The 18,359-nt window shown below is 33.7% G+C and overlaps 1 protein-coding gene and 2 pseudogenes across 1 annotated transcript; all 3 read right to left on the reverse strand.

Annotated features, from left to right (window-relative positions):
* Positions 1–123: 123 nt before the first annotated feature.
* Positions 124–3,463, reverse strand: LOC120172593 (annotated as a pseudogene).
* Positions 3,464–6,990: 3,527 nt separating this feature from the next.
* LOC120172592 lies at positions 6,991–10,491 on the reverse strand (annotated as a pseudogene).
* A 1,262-nt stretch (positions 10,492–11,753) lies between these two features.
* LOC120172588 (cation/H(+) antiporter 3-like) lies at positions 11,754–14,280 on the reverse strand. The gene is made up of 4 exons (XM_039180016.1): positions 14,032–14,280; positions 13,725–13,908; positions 12,913–13,583; positions 11,754–12,839 (listed from the first exon to the last, which is right to left on the reverse strand). Exons 1-4 carry the CDS (start codon positions 14,278–14,280, stop codon positions 11,754–11,756), a joined length of 2,190 nt encoding a protein of 729 aa, XP_039035947.1.
* Positions 14,281–18,359: the final 4,079 nt, after the last annotated feature.

Below are 18,359 nucleotides of genomic sequence, written 5' to 3' on the forward strand. Positions count from 1 at the left end.
CTAGATTAATAAAATTATTTTCTTAACAAAATTCAAAAATTTCACCAACGTTGTATGAAGAATTTAACTCGTTGATCTAACTGGTCTAATGCTCTCCATCATATATATAAATACGAGGGGAAGCAAAAAACTTCACTTCTTACTGGACATTTCAGGCGATATACGGTACCAGTACCCAAGTATCTTTTACCTGTAATGTATGTGGGATCTATACATATTCACAATCAAAATGTATCATCGTCCACTGTCGATCTTGTAATTGGTATAGACCATCTCCCCAGATGGGCAATGTAGTTTATACACCGGATAACGCCTCTACCGGTAGATCTCCCTGCATCAAGATGGAATGATCCCAGCCATTCTTTTGTCACATTCACGCAGTGTCCTATCAATGCTATATGAGCTATGGGGTGAGATACAGCAACAATGACCTTTTCTTCCTTGGATTCATCAGATAGTTCGGTCAGCAATGAACGCCAGGTTCTCCCGGATTGCTCCTGTAGTGTTGACGTGACTCCATCGTCTAATCCATTTGACCAACCAGGGCGTAGAGATAAAAAATCAGTTGTGTCCTGCAGAAACAAACATATGAATTGAAAAACTAAGCGAAAAGAACATTTTGTTCCGGTATCATCTATGACATGAAATAATTGAATGGAAATAGAAACATATTGTAATATGTTGTTCAGATATCCTGCCTTTGTACTTGTAGATGGCTGAAAGATTTCGGCAACATCAAGGTCCGGTATTTTCTTCATCTCTACATACCGAGGAACACAATCAGCACCCAAGCAATCAGCAGCTTCTTGCACCTGCAATGTTGAAAGTTTTAGGAGTTAAGGGACAAAATGGAACTGAAAAAACTTACTAGCATTGTTCATTGGTTGAAAGACAATGAAGAAGGGCTTACTTGGGAGATAATATTTGCTTTCTCGGCACAGGCATTGTTTGGGCTGCTAACTATGGCACTCACTTTCAGATCAAGAAGCATCTCTGCAGCTTTCTGGGCCTGTTAAGAACAATGAATAGAGTTGGATAATCCGACTCAACGTTTAATCCACGGATAACATTAATCATATACCTGTATATCCCCAAGCATGTTCATTAGTTGATCACCTAAGCCGGCAGCAGTAGCCTTTGGAATGATATAAGTAATGATTATAATCTCGAAATTGATACGAGTAATACAACAGATTGTAAATGAGTAAAACAAATTATCCATCTTTAGTATTTCATTCCTTCTCCAGTAGGAAATATTTTTGTCACAAAATCAAAAAGGCATATATGTATTGCCTAAGTTATGCTAGTCCTAGGGACAATTCCCTGCTAGGTGATATGGAGCCTCAGTATTCAAGAGAATGTGTCTAAATATGAGAGCATCACTTCATGTAAATTAAAGGTTAAAAGTGGCAGTACGAAACAAGGGGCCAGCAAACTACCCAGCCATTGCTTCCATACCTCTGTATCCTGCGTGGATCCCTGACAAACAAGTATGATCCGCTTACTTGTCTTTCGTCCGGCCCCAGAAGCAACAGGAGATCCCGGTGTCTACGCAATATTTAAAAGACAACATGACCAATCATATGATACGGATAGCATAGCAGTAATCCTCATCAAAGCAAATGGAAAATCTAATAGAACGAAACCAACTACAGTTGCATAACTGAAAATACTTCCCATAAATTCAGAACTGCAGTTGTATAAATTAAGATACTTCCCATAAATTCAGAATTTCAGCCCATAACTAATTGTGACATACATATTGGAACCAGACTGAGGTACCAAGTGTTATTGTGGGATCGACGATATAATCAAGAGCAAGAAACGACATTTTCAAAATCTGATAATTTCAGTAAATTCGTAGCGTACCTGGTTTAAACGATTGAGACAGATATATGGAGACCATCACTCTGGGCGCGGGACGAAATCAAGCACACTTACACCACAATTGCTCTGAAGTAAAATCCTGAAGTATTCTGTTCCCAATCCTGATCATCAGTAAAGGCAAAAGGATATTAGAAAATTAAATTGACCATTTGTGTCCTAAAATAGTAACTTTAACGTTAAAATAGACAACTACCAATTGCTGTTGCAGAGCTTGATTAACAGCATTGTGAGCAACCACAAGAACATACTTGCTTTCATGTGCAAGGATTTTATCCCAGCAAGTTCGGGCACGCCCCCACAACTCTCTGACTGATAATGACCATCAATGTTGAAGTTTGCAGCATCAACCTGCCATTGTAGATAAGCCGGACCGAACTTTGCCTTCCCCTCATGCTATAAGAGGCCCTAAAATCCGCCAATAAACTGAGATAAAAATCATCATAAGACATTAAACCTTCCTAACCAAAAATATGTACTTGCATTTTATGAGTTCCAAATCCAATAACTCAAAACACTTGATGAATTTGAGAAAAAAACATACTTGAAATGAATAAAGATCAATTTCTCTCAAACCAGAGTCTGTTAAAATCTCATTTTTCTTGAGTCCCCCATATCATTTCAGCTGCTCTTTTCGACCGAATGAGAGGGCTGAAATATATGAAAGGTAATCCACCTTAGGAATTCAAAAGTAAATAAATCTTCTGAATTGCACTGCAAATGTATTAAATCTTATATAAAAATAAATACATTTCCTTCATAAAAAAACTATCGAATAGCTAAATTTTATCACTTGTTCCAACATATCCATGTCATATATAGAAATTTCCAGTTCAATATTCACAATTTAGATCTTCAAAAAATTGTCGATCCCAATTCTCCTTAAAAGTGTATAAAATTCACTCCTCTCTACATCCAATTACCATTTTTTTCTCAACCAAATACATTTATTTAATTAAAAACTATCAATTAGTTAAGTTTCGTCACTTATAGATCCTAAATGTCAACAAAGTTTTAATTCTTCAAAAAAATTATTGATCCTACTAATCCGGAAATATGTATGCTTACTTTTTATCTTTCAAATTAAGTTTTCAAATAAAATGTAAATATTTCAGCAAAAAAGTTTAGCTAAAGACTGTACTAAGTGCTTAAAGTGAGGAATAAAATTTACAAATTTTACATATAATAAATATTTTTACTTCAAATGATATATTAAAGAAGACCTGGAGCAGAAAACATCAAAGGAGTCATCGATGGGCATTTGGCGGTAAGTTTCAGCCTGAGCTTCGCCTTTCTTAGTCAAAACAGAGAAGTTAGAGCTCCCTTGGATCCTACCTTCCTCGTTCCACGTGCTCTGCTCGTGCCTCACCAGCACTACTCTCTTCGCTTCTTTTATCGGAGGAAACGGAACCGACGCTTGAAGCTCCGATCTCAGCTCCCTCTCTTCCGCCATCGTTGGAGGCGAAGAAGACGGCGGCGACTTGTTGACCTCTTGGAGACTCGATGATGATCGGAGGGTGAACGGAGTTCGACGTTTTGGAGGGTGATCGGCGAGGGATATCATTTTGGATGTATTTTTCAATTTTTTCAATTTGTTTTTGGAGAATTTTGGCTTTTATGTTGCGTTAAAAGGGGTTTTCAGATGTATTTTTCTTTTTTCTTTTTTATACGGTTACAATTGTTTCTAGAGCTCATGAGGTAATGACGTGTAGAAACTGCCAGCTAGATATTTTCCTAAATTTTTTGGCAAACTATGTATTTAGGCCTCAACTATCAATTTTATCCGTTTTAGTATCTATATTTATAAACTTTTTAATATAATATCTAAATATTAGTTTTTATTTCATTTTAGTACTCGCCGTTAAAAATTTAAATGGTCATTTGCAAGTGGCACCTTTTTACAGATAAGTTGTATCATTCATCACTCAATTATCTTCTCAATTCTATTATGGTGACTAACGTTTATTTTTTTTAATTTAATTACTTACCTATCAAATTACTCGTAATTTAATTACTCTAATTTTTTATTTTTAATTATATATTAATAAAATAATAAAAAATATCATGTCACCAAAAATATAAATAAAATAAATTAGAGTGATAAAATAGGAGCAATTTGAAACTTGAATAGTTAAATTAAAAATTTTAAACTTTAGTACCATACTAGGAGTGATAAGATAGTTGAGTGATGTAATTTACCAATAAAAATACAGTGCCGATAATTTTTAATGGTAAAATACTAAAGTGAACAAAAACTAAATGTTAGGCATGATTTTAAAAAATTGAAAGTTTAGGTACTAAAAAAACTAAAATTAATAGTTTAAATACTAAATGTGTAATTTGACCAATATGTTTGCACTGATATACAGTGCATATATGATTATTGGGCCGAGCGATATGGGTTTAGGCTCAACTTCAGTGAATATTTAATATAATTGAATTTTTTAAGATTAATCTTTTGGAAAAATAATAATCAGATTAAGAGAAATTTTTGAAAAGATAAAATAGAATTAATTTGGAAAATTCCAAAAAATAATATTATACATAACTTGTATATGATTAAAGATAATTATCTTCTATAATTTAAAAAACTTTTATATATATCAAATTAAACTGATACAAGTAGGGATTTCAAGTGGAATTTCTTTAATTCCAATTCAAATTAGTGAAGAGATAATACACGTGTTCAGGTGTGAACCGAAACATGACCATTTATACACCATGGATGGTAAAGATGACTGTTTCTATTATGATTTAATGAATATTTTATTTAAAAACTGTGTTTTCAAATATTAGATGTATGTAAACAAATTGAGAAAATAAACATATTAGATTGATTAATACAAAATTCACCAATTTATCTATTGATTCTTCTGCATATGAAACTGAAACGACCAAAGTGACAGCCTATTCTAATTCTTAAGCATTTCTGCTTTGCTTTACCATAGATTTTGTGTGCGTTTATATTAATGAAAAGGATTCATTAAAGGAATCAGAAAATGAACCAAGATTGTTGATTCTTTACTAAGATTATGGCGCAGAAATTGCATTTGGATCCACGTTAAATCAATAGATATTCGAATCTTAAACCTCTCACATTTGACTTGTCAACTAAATAAATTTAATATATCATCAATAAATCAAACTAACGCTTTTGAAATTTATTGATATTTTACTGACAACCTGCTGATCGGATTTAGAACTTGACAGTCAGCCTTTAGAACAATTTTCTTTTATATTTCCTTGCGTAACTTTGATGGCATCACAATTCAAGTCATGGCAATTCTTAATATTCTTATTAAAAAGTACACATATGTACCACTACAACATGCTTTAAAAAATGACACTTAAATTCTTCACTCATCTCTGTTACAATCATTTTTCTTTTCCATCTTCTTCCTCCATTGGATTGAAATAGAGTTATATTATATTCCTCATCAAGACAAGTCTATTCATCACTAGAATCATTGAAAATATCTCCTTATTGTCCAAAACCATATCTTAAAAAGATTAATTTTTCTCTTTTTCCTTATTAATATTTGATTTATTGATTGAATATTGTAGATTTTCATTTACTTGAACAACCCAATTTATTTTATTTATAATGTCGGAATTTGAATATTTGATATGGTTTAATGTCTAATCTTACTAAACAAATAAGTTTTTGAAATTGTCTACATGCTTTTTGTTCACTTTCTTTTTTGGTTCAGTAAAGACTCTCACGATATTTGTTTTCCGATTGATTTGTCAGTGGTCAAGTGTTGTCGAAACTCCTCTTTAGTAAAATATCATTTGTCGATATAATCAGAATTGTGTCGTGAAGCAGACTATTAGATAGTTTGATTCGCTCACCACTCCTTTAAACTTCGTAAAACGTTTCATTTAACAGAGACAATGAACTTTTATAAAGATTATTGGTTCTTTTGGTGTTGATCATTATTCTCAATGTAATGCTTTATTTTTCTTCTTATATTTTGATTTGATATTTTTATTTTTATATGAGTTGTTTGATGATTATTGTCTCCGTTTTTCCCTCTGTGTGCATTTTAATTCCGATACATTTCTTTGCTTTTATTAATGAAATCCAATTTTTATTGTTAAAAAATTAAAATAATGCGCATATATTAAATAATTAATTTTAAAAATTTAAATATAATAATTAATTTTAAAAAATTTAAATATAATAATTAATTTAATTTAAATTTTAACTCACCACGACTTAAAATATCAGTAAATCAAAATTTTAAAAGAAGACAGAAGTCAAACCATTCTCTACCTGGCTGTATACCGAATTATTATCGAATGGACATAGTAGATAATAGATGCTGCCGAAGAAGACCGACCCACCCCATGTGCCTTGTTTCAGAAATAAATGACCCCAATTATGAAAAAATATCACCATATTTTTTAAGATAATTTGGATTAGATTTTGCACAAAACTATTATAGAGTGATACTTTCGAGCTTCATTTGTAAATGTCAATATCTAGTAAATGTCAATATCTAGATTTTTATCTTATTTAAAGAGTTTAATATCTCATCACACTAAATCAATTAGTTATTAGTAAAACATCATGATACCGTATGTTAATGTTAGAGAATTGACCATTCTGTCCTAAAAAGTATTATTTTTCATTTGTATATGTTTATGTTGTTTCATACAGTCACTTATAAGAGATGATGAATATTTATTTACGGTTTTGTCCTTATCTTGGAATTATAATATCCGAGAAATTGAATCAGGCAGATGTGAGGTGTATGGTCATAGTCCCCCCCCCCGGTCTTACTAGGCCAATTATGGAGGAAAAGCCCCACATCATGTGGTACATGGCCCAGAAATGCACAAGTTTTTCAAAAGACCAATATAATCTATACTCGTTATGTGTATGTAATTTTATATTTGAATACGGATATTAAAACATTGGGAGGAACTAATGCAGAAATGGTAGTGATGGTCAGAGTTATTAACTGAAAGGTCAGAGGAAAAAAATGGTTGATGAAGGCCCTGACAATAGCAGTTACTATTGGCCACTTGACAATAGAAGTCATAGTGATGGCTAGTATGCAGCGATACTTTTACCAACACAAAACCCAAAATAATATATAAAAAAAGACAACAAATCTCACCACTAGAAGCAAACTATTTAACATCATCTCCAGTTATTTTTTACTACAAAGCTCTTTTTTGGATTCTTTTTTCAGTGTCCTTCACCTCTTCCCCATAACAACATCAATCTTCTTTTCCGTGTTGAATTCTCCATTAACTGGAAAGATAACGACAGCTCTTCTTTGTACTGAATGAGAGGCTCTCTCCATTTTTGCATGTTTGGCAGGCTAGTAAAAAGCTGTAACGATGCAGCCACAACAAATGCTGACGTTTGGAGCATTAAATGATGGTACCGACATACCCCATTCCTGTAATGAAAAAGGTAATGGTTTGGAGGAACAGGTACACGAAGTAGTTGTTCTTCCCATGCACCAAATCATAGCATCGCATAGGAAAAGGAATGCTGCAAATCCCAATTCCAATGTGTTCAATCTGTTCATGCAAAAGAAAACATATCTGAATATCGAATCCGAATGAGCATATTCGTATCGAGCTTATTTCTTTACCTATCAGTGAATTTGAATCTAAACCTTCTGGGAGCTTTAACATTTGTCTTGTTATTAGCGGCTTCTGCAGCTTTCTTGACTACATCCCCGAGTTTTTCGGTGACGACCCACTCATTCGCTCTGCCTGCTTCCAACAGACAGATCAATGTGGCTTTTGTCCGATGCAACTACATCACGTTCTCGAACAGAATCCAGTAAAACAATAGGTGGATGGATCTGCGAATGTCCGGTCACGTTCGATTTTAAGTTAGATACGAATACTTTAAGAAAAACGAAGAGTCAGAGAAACGTAGAGATAGGTGCCAATTCCATACCTCGGAGTTCCTACAGAGTTTAGGATGGTGATGACCGAAGGAATGTAAACGGCACCCCATATCGGTACTTTAACTTCGGGAACCAGAATCGTAAGGGGAAGGACAACGCAGTAGAAGCAAAAGGTGACCATATGGGCAATGATCTTTCGGACGAAGAAGAAGCTGTAAATTACATAAACTTTCTTCCAGAATCTCACTTTCTGCAAATACAAATGAATGAATTTAACACAGAGTGATGTTGTAAAAGTGAAAAAAGAGAGAAGAATTTAGAGCAAAATTTAACCTTGTTCTGAATGATCTCCCACATCATTTTCCTGAAGAGATTTGCAGGACCACAAGACCATCTATGTTGCTGGAAACGGAAGCCTTGAAAGTACTTGGAAGTTCACTTTTTACCTATATACAAAGGGAAAACATAAATTAGACATGTTTTAGCGTACCTGAACGTATGAAACAGAAGTGATACCTGAAGATCTCCGAGGTAAACGAATTTCCATCCTCGAAGACTAGCTCGGACGGCAAGATCCATGTCCTCCACGGTGGTTCTATCCTTCCATCCACCTGCCTCGTTAATGGCTGCAATTCTCCATATCCCAGCAGTTCCTGCATTGATAATTTAGTTGGATTGACATTGTTGTCTTGTCTGTATATTATACGTAAAATCCAGCATGTTTACCATTAAATCCGAAGAAAGCATGAGTGGCTGATACAACTTCTTGTTCCACTGTGAAGTGGTAATCCAATGACATCTCTTGCATTCTTGTTAACAATCATTCATCCGCGTTCACTACAAACAAACATCACCCAAACGTCGGAGGTCAAGGATGGAAACTATTTTAACCTAATCTCTATAAAGAATAAGATTGCTCCTCTTTTCTTGACCCGTTCAATCTAAGTTCGTTAATCAGAACAGCTTTATCCCCAATTATTTCTTCTTCTTTTTCATTCGGAAATCACATGCAAAATCACTAATAACAAAGCTTCATCAATAATTGGAATGTCTAATAAAATCATTTCTTTTAGCAATGCTTCTTTACTACTACTATTTATAGTCGGATTTTGGGGTATAATGACCAATTCTACCTCTACATTTTATGAACAATGAGAAATTAGTCCCTCTGATTTGACAGAATTTGATCTTTATAGTTTATGAAAATTGACAAGTCCATTCATATATCGATAAATAAACACCACGGTGAAATGTATTAATTATTCAAAGTTTCTGAACTATATATAACTAAAATTTGAAATTAGAGTATAGGTGCTACTTTCTTAGTTCTTAAGTAGAAGAATGAAACTTATACAGTTATATTTAAGAGTGATAATGAATTTGGTGCCGAGATAAATACGAACCAAACGACTTCAATAATTAAATAAATGATTGTTATATCTAAAAATTTTAAAACAGACTAATAACAAAAAGACTAGAACTTCTTGGTAGGAGTATCTAAATATAATTCATAGTTTAATGGATACCAATATCCTATCAACTATCGAGAATGGCTGAGCAAGAGTAGAGTGGGTCCCATGCCCTGACAGGTGGGGGTTCTTTTCCCTCAGCCGACAGAACCAAAAACCCAAAATTCTAAGACAAAAATTATAAAAAAAAAGAGAGAAAAAAAGTAAGTGTTTTTACGAGTTACGACCACCGACACTCATGGGATTAAATCACCATGATGATTAAGATGAGGATAGATGAATGAATGAGGGTTTAAGGGTAGTGTACCGAATCTCCAACGAGCCTGAACGAGAGCAATGTCGGGGTTGTGCACCAAAAACGGGATGCTCCGTCGTAGAAACTCAGGGTCGGGTCTGAAATCAGCGTCGATGATGGCCACATATTCACAGTGTTTCACATAGCTTCTCTTCAACCCTTCTTTCAAAGCTCCCGCTTTGTAACCCGTCCTGTTCTCCCTGATTTGGTACGTCACGTTTATCTCCTTGCTCGCCCATCTCTCGCACTCTTGCTCCACCAGTAACTGCGCCCCACAATCCACCTTCTGTTAGTTAATTCATGAAAAAGGGGGGGGGGTCTAAGAAGAGTAGTTTATGTATGTACCTTGATTGCTGGGTAAGTCTAATCGTCGAGCACTTGGATGACAAGACCGTCAGCCGGCCATGAAAGCCCGCAGGCTGCTCAGATTGAGATTTTGTAAACCTGTTTCGATTCAAACAAGTAAGTCATCTGATCAGAAGTAACCAAGAAATGGAAAAGGAAGAATGTGAAATATGAGAGACCTCTTTCTCATTGAACATTGGGATTTGGACCAAGACGACGGGGAAATTGGAGCTGCCGAGTTCCTCGTCGTCTAGGATGGGTTCGTATTTGTAACGTTTGTGGGGTTTCTTCCAGAAGAGCTTGACGAGGATGATGACGATACCCATGTAGACACGCTCCATGAAGAGCATGAGCGACATGGCTAGACAAAGGTAGACCCCGAGTTTCAGTAGAGGAACTATCAATGGTGTTTTCATGAGTTCCCATACCAAACCCACTTGGCCGGTAATGTCGTCTCGGAACACTTGGAATGACTCCGGAAATAACAGCTTGGCTGAAATTTGAGCCATCCTCTGCTTTCTACTCGATAAACAGAGTAAAAAAAATAAATCTTTCTTACTGGTTGGTTTGTTTCCGTTTAGCAATGTGAAGGAAAATCTGGGATTTTCTATATAAATTGAGATGAACAGTTGAGAAATTAGAGGAGAAAAATAGTGAATGGGCAGTTTCTGCTATTGAGCTCTCTCACAAAAGCAAGTGATGTGAGGCACTGCAGGAGAGAGTGCGAGGGGGAAAACAGGGGAATAGATAAGAGAGAGAGAGTCAGATTTTGGACTTCAACAACTCACTTCCTCCTATTGATTCCTTACCATTTGTTCTTGGTAACCATAAAATCTAACATTAACTGCTGCAATTATTATTTTCCAATTCTTACTAGTTGATTTAATTTAATCTCATTTATGATAAATCTTATTTTTCTGTTATTTACTATACTCAAACTCAAAACATTACAAGAATCAATAAAAACTTAAGTATTTCTAAAAATGAAATATAATTTTAATTGATGTAAAAAAGTTAATCAACAATGTTCCTATTTAATGATTAAAATAATTTTTCTTGAAGAAAGTTTGTTAAGAACCTTTTATTTATCATGAGGGTTAAGATGTAACATTTGTTTCAAGATGGAAGTTAAGGCTGATATTAAAATTCTGAAATTAAATTAGGGATGGTAGAGAGGGAAATTAGGGCACACCCCAAATCTTTGGAGCGTTGGAGGGCTCATCACCAAACCGAAAAGTAAAGACATGGGTGACCTACAATCATCATAATTTTAAGCTCTTACCATATATCGTTGTGTTATTACTTCCTTTTGTTTTTACTATTTAGCCATGAAAAGGGAATGTTCCAATAATTTTAAATAATACTATTCCAAGACTAGTTTTAATAAGCTTTTAAACTTTACTTAATCTCCATCCAGAGCATTAGTTATGCATTGTTTATCAGATTTCCGGTTTCCATTTGTTGCCTTTCTTAGTCACCAGAAAATCTGGTAGTAGAACACACATTTGATGTACAATGCTGCCTTGCCTTGTTGCCAAACGAGCCATTTCGTTCTACAAGCCCTAATATTCCACATTTTGCTTTTTCTCACCTTTTTCTATTCTTCTCTCCTTTGAGAATGAGAAGTAATAAATGATAATCAATTGATAGTGGTTCTCTGAGTTTTATAACGAATTTGTTTATATTTAAAACGTTGAATCGGTTGGTAAAGATATTGTTTGTATGAATAAAATATTGATTTAAACAAAAGATATACAGTAAGTATTTTTTTTGTTTTTTCAGGCAACATATTATATAAACGAGATATTTGAGAGTTTATATTTTAAAACGTTGAATCGCTTGGTAAAGATATTGTTTGGAACTATGTTGTATCGTTGTACAAAATTAATGTCTACCAACATGTTGTTGCACAACCAGTACAGATGCTCTAGTATCTAAATCTGGGGATGAAAGGATGTCTCCTATAACCCCGAGTTCTGGGAATTCACTCCATTCCGTTAAACCCTTTGTTTGGACCGAATCCACCCCGTAACGTCTACCTACGATCATCAAGTCAAAGTCATCCACAAGTGACCGAATGGTCGTGGCGGTTTGCATTCCGTTGTTGGAAACTTGTCCCATATACTTGATGTTACCAACTTCAATTAGCTTAATACCTTTCAAAATCTCAGCATCAAGCATTGCGTCCCAGTCCTTGACATTGCCATGGTCTTTTTCAGAACAGAGATGGATGACGGTGAGCTTCACTCTAGGGTGACGGGCCATGCGATTGGCTAGTGTTAAAGCTTCTCGGTCATCTTTGCCGCCTATGAAGAGCATGCCAACGAAGTAGGAGGATAACCTGGACGATGACAGTTTTCTCCTGCGGTCAACAAGAATCCCTATAGAGCAAGGGACTTGATCCAGGACGTTGCGATTCAGGTTCCTTATCACATTGTTTTCAGCTTCAAAATATCCTTCAATACACCATTTTCTATGGAATGGAACAAGTATGAAGGATATATGGTTCTCGAGGACCATATTGAAGATATCCTCATGCATGAGTTTAGGTGGAGAAATTGCTGTGAATGCATTTACTTTGACCAGACCCCAATTGTTTTGTTGATAATGATTGAAAGCAACAATGTTTTCAAAGGAATCCACCGTCGGGTTTTCATGGTGAGCTATAAAGACGGGAGAAGCACGACCTGTAAGTTGGATGAGGTGAAGGGCGTAGACAAAATTAGGACTCTCTTTTGTAGGGTATGTGATATCCAGCACATCTATCAAGGCTTGAACATGTTCAGGTCTATGGATACATGCGAGAATTCGTAGCTCTGCATTGGGTTTTAAGTACATCAAGTTTCTTGTCTGATAGCCTATATATTTTCTGGAAATAGGGTCGTAAAGGTACTTCACCAGAATTGGGATTATAGTTGCCTTTACTAGAATGAAAAGGACCAACACACTAAAAGTCTCATTTGAAACCATCTGGAGAAAAATGAAAAGAAAATTAGTTCTTTATTTAAAACATGTCGATTCAAATAATCCTATACCGACTAACCTGATTGTCTCTGAAACTGGAGAAATACGCGAGCTCCACCACGCCTTTGCTACACATAATGAGAGCGAAAGCCAACGAGTCCCTCAATGGCATCAGTTTCCAAAATGAAGCGACAAAACAGAATATGAACTTGGCAAGGAATGTCAAGATTGGAAAAATGATAGAAAACTTGCGTGCAATGGGATCAGAAACCGTCGCAATTGGATCAACTCTCATTGTTCTTGTGGTTACGTAGATGGCTAGAAAGGCACCATTGACGAAACATTCAAACTTTTCTACCAGGGCAGATCCTAACGGTGGTCCGTCGGGGACAGCACAACCGAAGAGAAAAATCCCGAGTAAAGGAGATTCATTGTGCCAATGGGTAAATATACCGCACCATAAAGCTAACATCATGATGATTACAATGTGTGCTCCCTTGATTGGCCTTCCTTCAGGTGTCACTTTAATCATCCAAAACATCGATTGACGAAACCCCCAAAAAACAACAACGATGAAAAGAAGCATTATTACTACATGTTGTACCATGGATGCCGGTGACTCAACCCAAAGTTTTACCAAGGATGTGATGTAAATTAGAAATAAACTGCTAAAATCACTTATGGATGCCGATGATAGAGCCAGTCGTCCCAATTCTGAATTTACAATCTTGAGCTCGCTCAGAAGGCACACTACCACCGAGAATGCCGTTACAGATTCAATGGTTATTCCCATTAAGCGTTACATTCTTAACAGTAAACTTTCGTCGGGTTTTTTGAAGGCCTCGTAAACAATTAAACCAACCACAAAAGGAAATAAAAGGGATACAATGCCTATCACTGTGGCTCTCCTTGTTGTCCTAAATGCCATCTTGAAGTCCATTTTCACTCCCATCACAAACAAAAACATGCCGAAACCAAACGTTGCTGCTGTATCCATGATTCCAATACCTAATTCCTTAGTAAACATTTTGTCATGGACTCTCCCAAGCACCGCAGGTCCCAACATCATGCCCGCCTAGTTCACACCAAAACAAATTAATCACAAAACGAAGCTAGGGTTTCTCTTACTTGGAGTGCAAGTTAACTCCACAAATATATATATATACAGAGCAAGGAAAGAGGTTTACAATCAACTTACAAACATTTGTGAGGCAAACAAGGTGACTCCAAGAGGCTTGAGGATGAAATATATGAGACGTGTGACGAAGAACACCACCAGCATCTCTATCTCCAGAAGCGGTAACGAATACCTAAAAATTTCCAATGGAGAAGTTGGGTTTTCCCATATACCGACGGAATTTACCCTTGGCGGAAAAGTCGTGCAAACCTTAACTGTTTCATTCTCGAAAGGAAGAGGCTGTGGTGGTGGTGATGGTGCTTCAGCCATGGACGTTGTCCCTGTTTTATACATTTCATCCTTCATTCTTTATTTATATGTTTTCAAAATACAAAGAATGAAAATGCTAACTTAAAATTTCAAGTTACAACAATTTTCTATGAGAGAAAGTTGGCCAACGATTTTGTTTTCTAGTAATGCTAACAATGTGTAGTCATTAACGTCAAAAGATTTTTTAAAAATATAAACTTTAATTGCTTTAACAGATTTTCAAGCTATTTTTTAGTTTGATTCCATTTTTATTTCGACCGGTATTTTCGTTTTAACAAAATTTATTATTATTTAATTCAGTTTAAAACTAATTAATTAACCAAATTAATAAATATTAAATGTAGATTTTAAGCACAAATCTATAAGTTTTCATTCTATTAAAAATCAAAGACCCAATTAATTCTCAAACCCAATAATCAAATACCCAAGTCAGACAAAAATGAATAAAAATGTAACTTGAAATATAGTATAAGTTTATCTACAGGAATTGTTTTTTAAAGTTTTATGTGATGGTTATTTTAATTGTCTTTGATGTTTTCCTTTTATATGAATTTGAAAATTTGACGGCGTTGTATCTATATTTTTTGTTTAATAATATTTTAAGGATACTTTTTTTCCTCTACTCCTAAAATTACATATATAAATATTCGAACTTAATACTTATTTAAATAATATCTAAATTACTTACTACTTAAATCTATAGACAACTAATCAAACCTATTTTCAGTTCTACAAAGATCACAATATCATTAATATAAAACGAACCATAAAAGGTGTCATTAGAAAAAAAACAAATTATTTTTGTTGAATAAATTACACCATCAATCATTTTTTATTAATAAATTTACAAATAGATCATTCATTATCTTTTATAAGTTTGTAGATGGGTTAATTAGTACGAACCAAATGATATCAGTAGTAAAGAAATTATTGTTGTTTTTTGAAGTCTCGAGTTCTAGCATCAGGAATGTCAGAGGTGTTAACATTCAATGTCAAATAATTTAGAGTTATCTTTGAACATATAATGTTTTTTTTTGGATAATTAATTTATTACCCAAAAAGCAGAGTCTACTACAAAACCAAATACAACCAATCACAAAACATATTTACAACCTACTTACAAAAAGAATGATCGGTTAAGCTATACCCCATGCATTACAGAGATTAATATTAACACTATCTAAACGGTTAATGTTTCTTCCTCAAAGTTGAATTCAAACAATGTCTTTGATAGCTTTGAGGATGACTTCAGCAATTCTTGAGCAATCTTGGAAAATTCTTCGATTACGTTCTTCCCATAAGGTATAAATACATGCGCACCAAGCAATCTTTAAAATAGTAGTGAGAAGATATTTGCCTTTCCACGTTTCGCAAGCTTGAGCGACCATGTCCTCCCATGACACAGAGGTTTTCTGTAGTCCTGTTAAAAGCATAATGTTCTCCCATAAATAAGTAGCTAAGCAACAATCAAAGAACAAGTGCTCCCTTGTTTCAATAACTACATTGCATATCACAGTTCTCATCCATATGAATCCCCATTCGTTGAAGGCGAGCACGAGTCGGGAGTCTATCCAATAAAATCATCCAAGTAAACATATAATGTCTTATACTTATCTCAGATTAATCAAAAAATAAGTTTATAAATAGGTAAATCCTAAGTGATCTCAATGGTTAAAGAGAATATTATTTTCCCTAAAAATATTGAGTTCAAGCAATTATGTCTATAGGTACGTATGATTTCAAGCAGATAGTAACTTTGTAATCACCGTAAACTATTAATTTTTTTACAGGTAATTCATTATTTCAAAAGGTTTGCGTTTTGTTATCGATGGCAAGTAGTTGGTTGGGGTTGTATATGAATTGTGTGAGCGGGATAGGGGAACTTGCAACATGTTTTGTATTTCTCTTCTTCAGACTTTGGTTGGTGCGCTCTTATTAATTGTTAAAATTTAAAATTGATTAATTGAATGGAAATATTATGACCCGTTTATACTCTAACTATTAATTGAATGACTTATAATATGATTTATCGAAAAATAAAAAAAATTGATCAAATTTATAAACTATTCGGGTCAATCGGTTCAAACTTGATTTGATATATCTTTTTTTATTTGTTTCGAATGATTATAAGATAATATTTTTGTATCAATTTAACCCTCGAAGTTTTAATTACATCAATAATTAAAATATTTACTATTGTTTAATCAATGTTTTAAGTATTTTCAATTACAGGTGCAGCCAACTTGTTCTTCCGAAGGTTGTGATTTATAAGGTAGAGCAAATGTGTATGCGTTTTTTCGGAAAAGTGAAGACTAGGCGGTTAAGGGTGCTCGTGTGAGCTGGCAACAAGTTTGTTTTCTTAAATCCGAAGAGGTTTTGGGATTGAAGAACATGTTTTATTGGAATAAGATATGTAGTTTGCTTCTTGTAACGAATATCTTTGCTTAGGTTAGGGAGTACGTGTTTGGAGGGGACGATTTCTAGCTGAATGTAAGTGTCACTTTAGCTGGCTTGGTAGGAAACTGCTAAAGCTTAGAGATGAGGCAGAGGGTTTGTTTGGGTCTAGTGTGAGTTGGAATTTGATTAATGGCGATTGGATTTGGGATAGGATTAGAGAGAGAAGGGTTAAGGTGCCTTGGGAAAAACTTATTTGGTTTCCTCAGCATGTTCTCAAACATTCTATTATTGCGTGGTCTGCGTGGTGTTGAGATGGAAAGATGGGACCATATTTTTGTTCGGAGGGGCATCATGCAGGCGTGTAAGCTTCAGTTTGGATCGAAAGATTGGGAGGAATGGGCGATGGTGAGTTTTAGAGAGAGAACGTTGATTGTTCGTGTCCTAAAGTTGATTTGGGTGGGGGTTTTATATAGTATTTGAGAAGAAGGAAACCAAAGACAATTTAAAAGAATAGTATATTGGGTGGAGGTATCAAGGAAATTGTTAGGATTAGACCGAGTAAATGTAGCATTGATAAAAAAAAAAGAAGGTGATTTTCCCCAAAAATATCAAATTTATTTTTTGATCTAACACCTTTCATAGGAGGATCCGATCATGCGCATTAAAGGCCTATGTACCGCGCCTTGTGAAATATGTAAAAAAAACGAGTATTAGTTTTGTAAATATTTTTAAAATAGTGTCTAAAAGATAATTAATTTCTATTAGGTGATATTTGTGTAAAAATGTAAACTTCATTTATTTAGTTTTATGTGATATTATTTTTAACAACAAATAATAATGTTTATTGATTTTTAAAATTATTTGTTTAAAAATATAAAAAATATAAAAAAAAATTTTTAATTACAATTGAGAGATCAAATGAATTATTATCTACTTTTTTAAAAAATCAATAAAAATGTAATAAAAAAGAATTAAAAGTGAATAAAATTCAATAAAAATATTATTTCTAATATTAATTTTTAAAAAATATAAAATAAATATTAAATTCGAATTTTATTAAAAATGAATAAATATTATTAACTATTGTTAAAAAATAATAATTAATGAATAATAATTCATTTGATCTCTCAATTGTAATTAAAAATTAATTTTAATATTTTTTTTATATTTTAAACAATTAATTTTAAAAGTCAATAAAATTTTTAAAAATATATGAAATTTATAATTTTTTAAATTATAAAATATTTATTATCATCATCATCCTCATTTTGTAAAAGAAATACTAGTTATAAAATTTTTATAAAATTATTCATATTTTAAAATACTTATTCTCAAAGTTTTCCTATATTAGATTATATGCATAGTGTAATTTCATGCAAAAATTAAAATTTTTCGAGTTATAAAATAATTTATAAAAGAATATTTAAAGTTTTTAATGTAGAATTTTTTTTTCCACGCACAAAAAAAATTTGACGTTTTTACACAATTATTATCCTAATTGAAATTAATTATATATTAGGCACAATTTTAAAAATATTTATAAAACTAGCACTCATTTTTTACATGTTTTGCAAGATGTAGTGCATGACCGCACCTTACCCCACGTAACGTCACATCAGTATAAGGCGTGGATCGCGTCTTTCTGTAATAGGTGTTAGATCGAGAAATAAAAATAAAAGAGT

The sequence above is a fragment of the Hibiscus syriacus genome, unplaced genomic scaffold (genome assembly GCF_006381635.1).
Source record: "Hibiscus syriacus cultivar Baekdansim isolate YM2019G1 unplaced genomic scaffold, ASM638163v2 tig00111855_pilon, whole genome shotgun sequence".
Lineage (NCBI taxonomy): Eukaryota > Viridiplantae > Streptophyta > Magnoliopsida > Malvales > Malvaceae > Hibiscus > Hibiscus syriacus.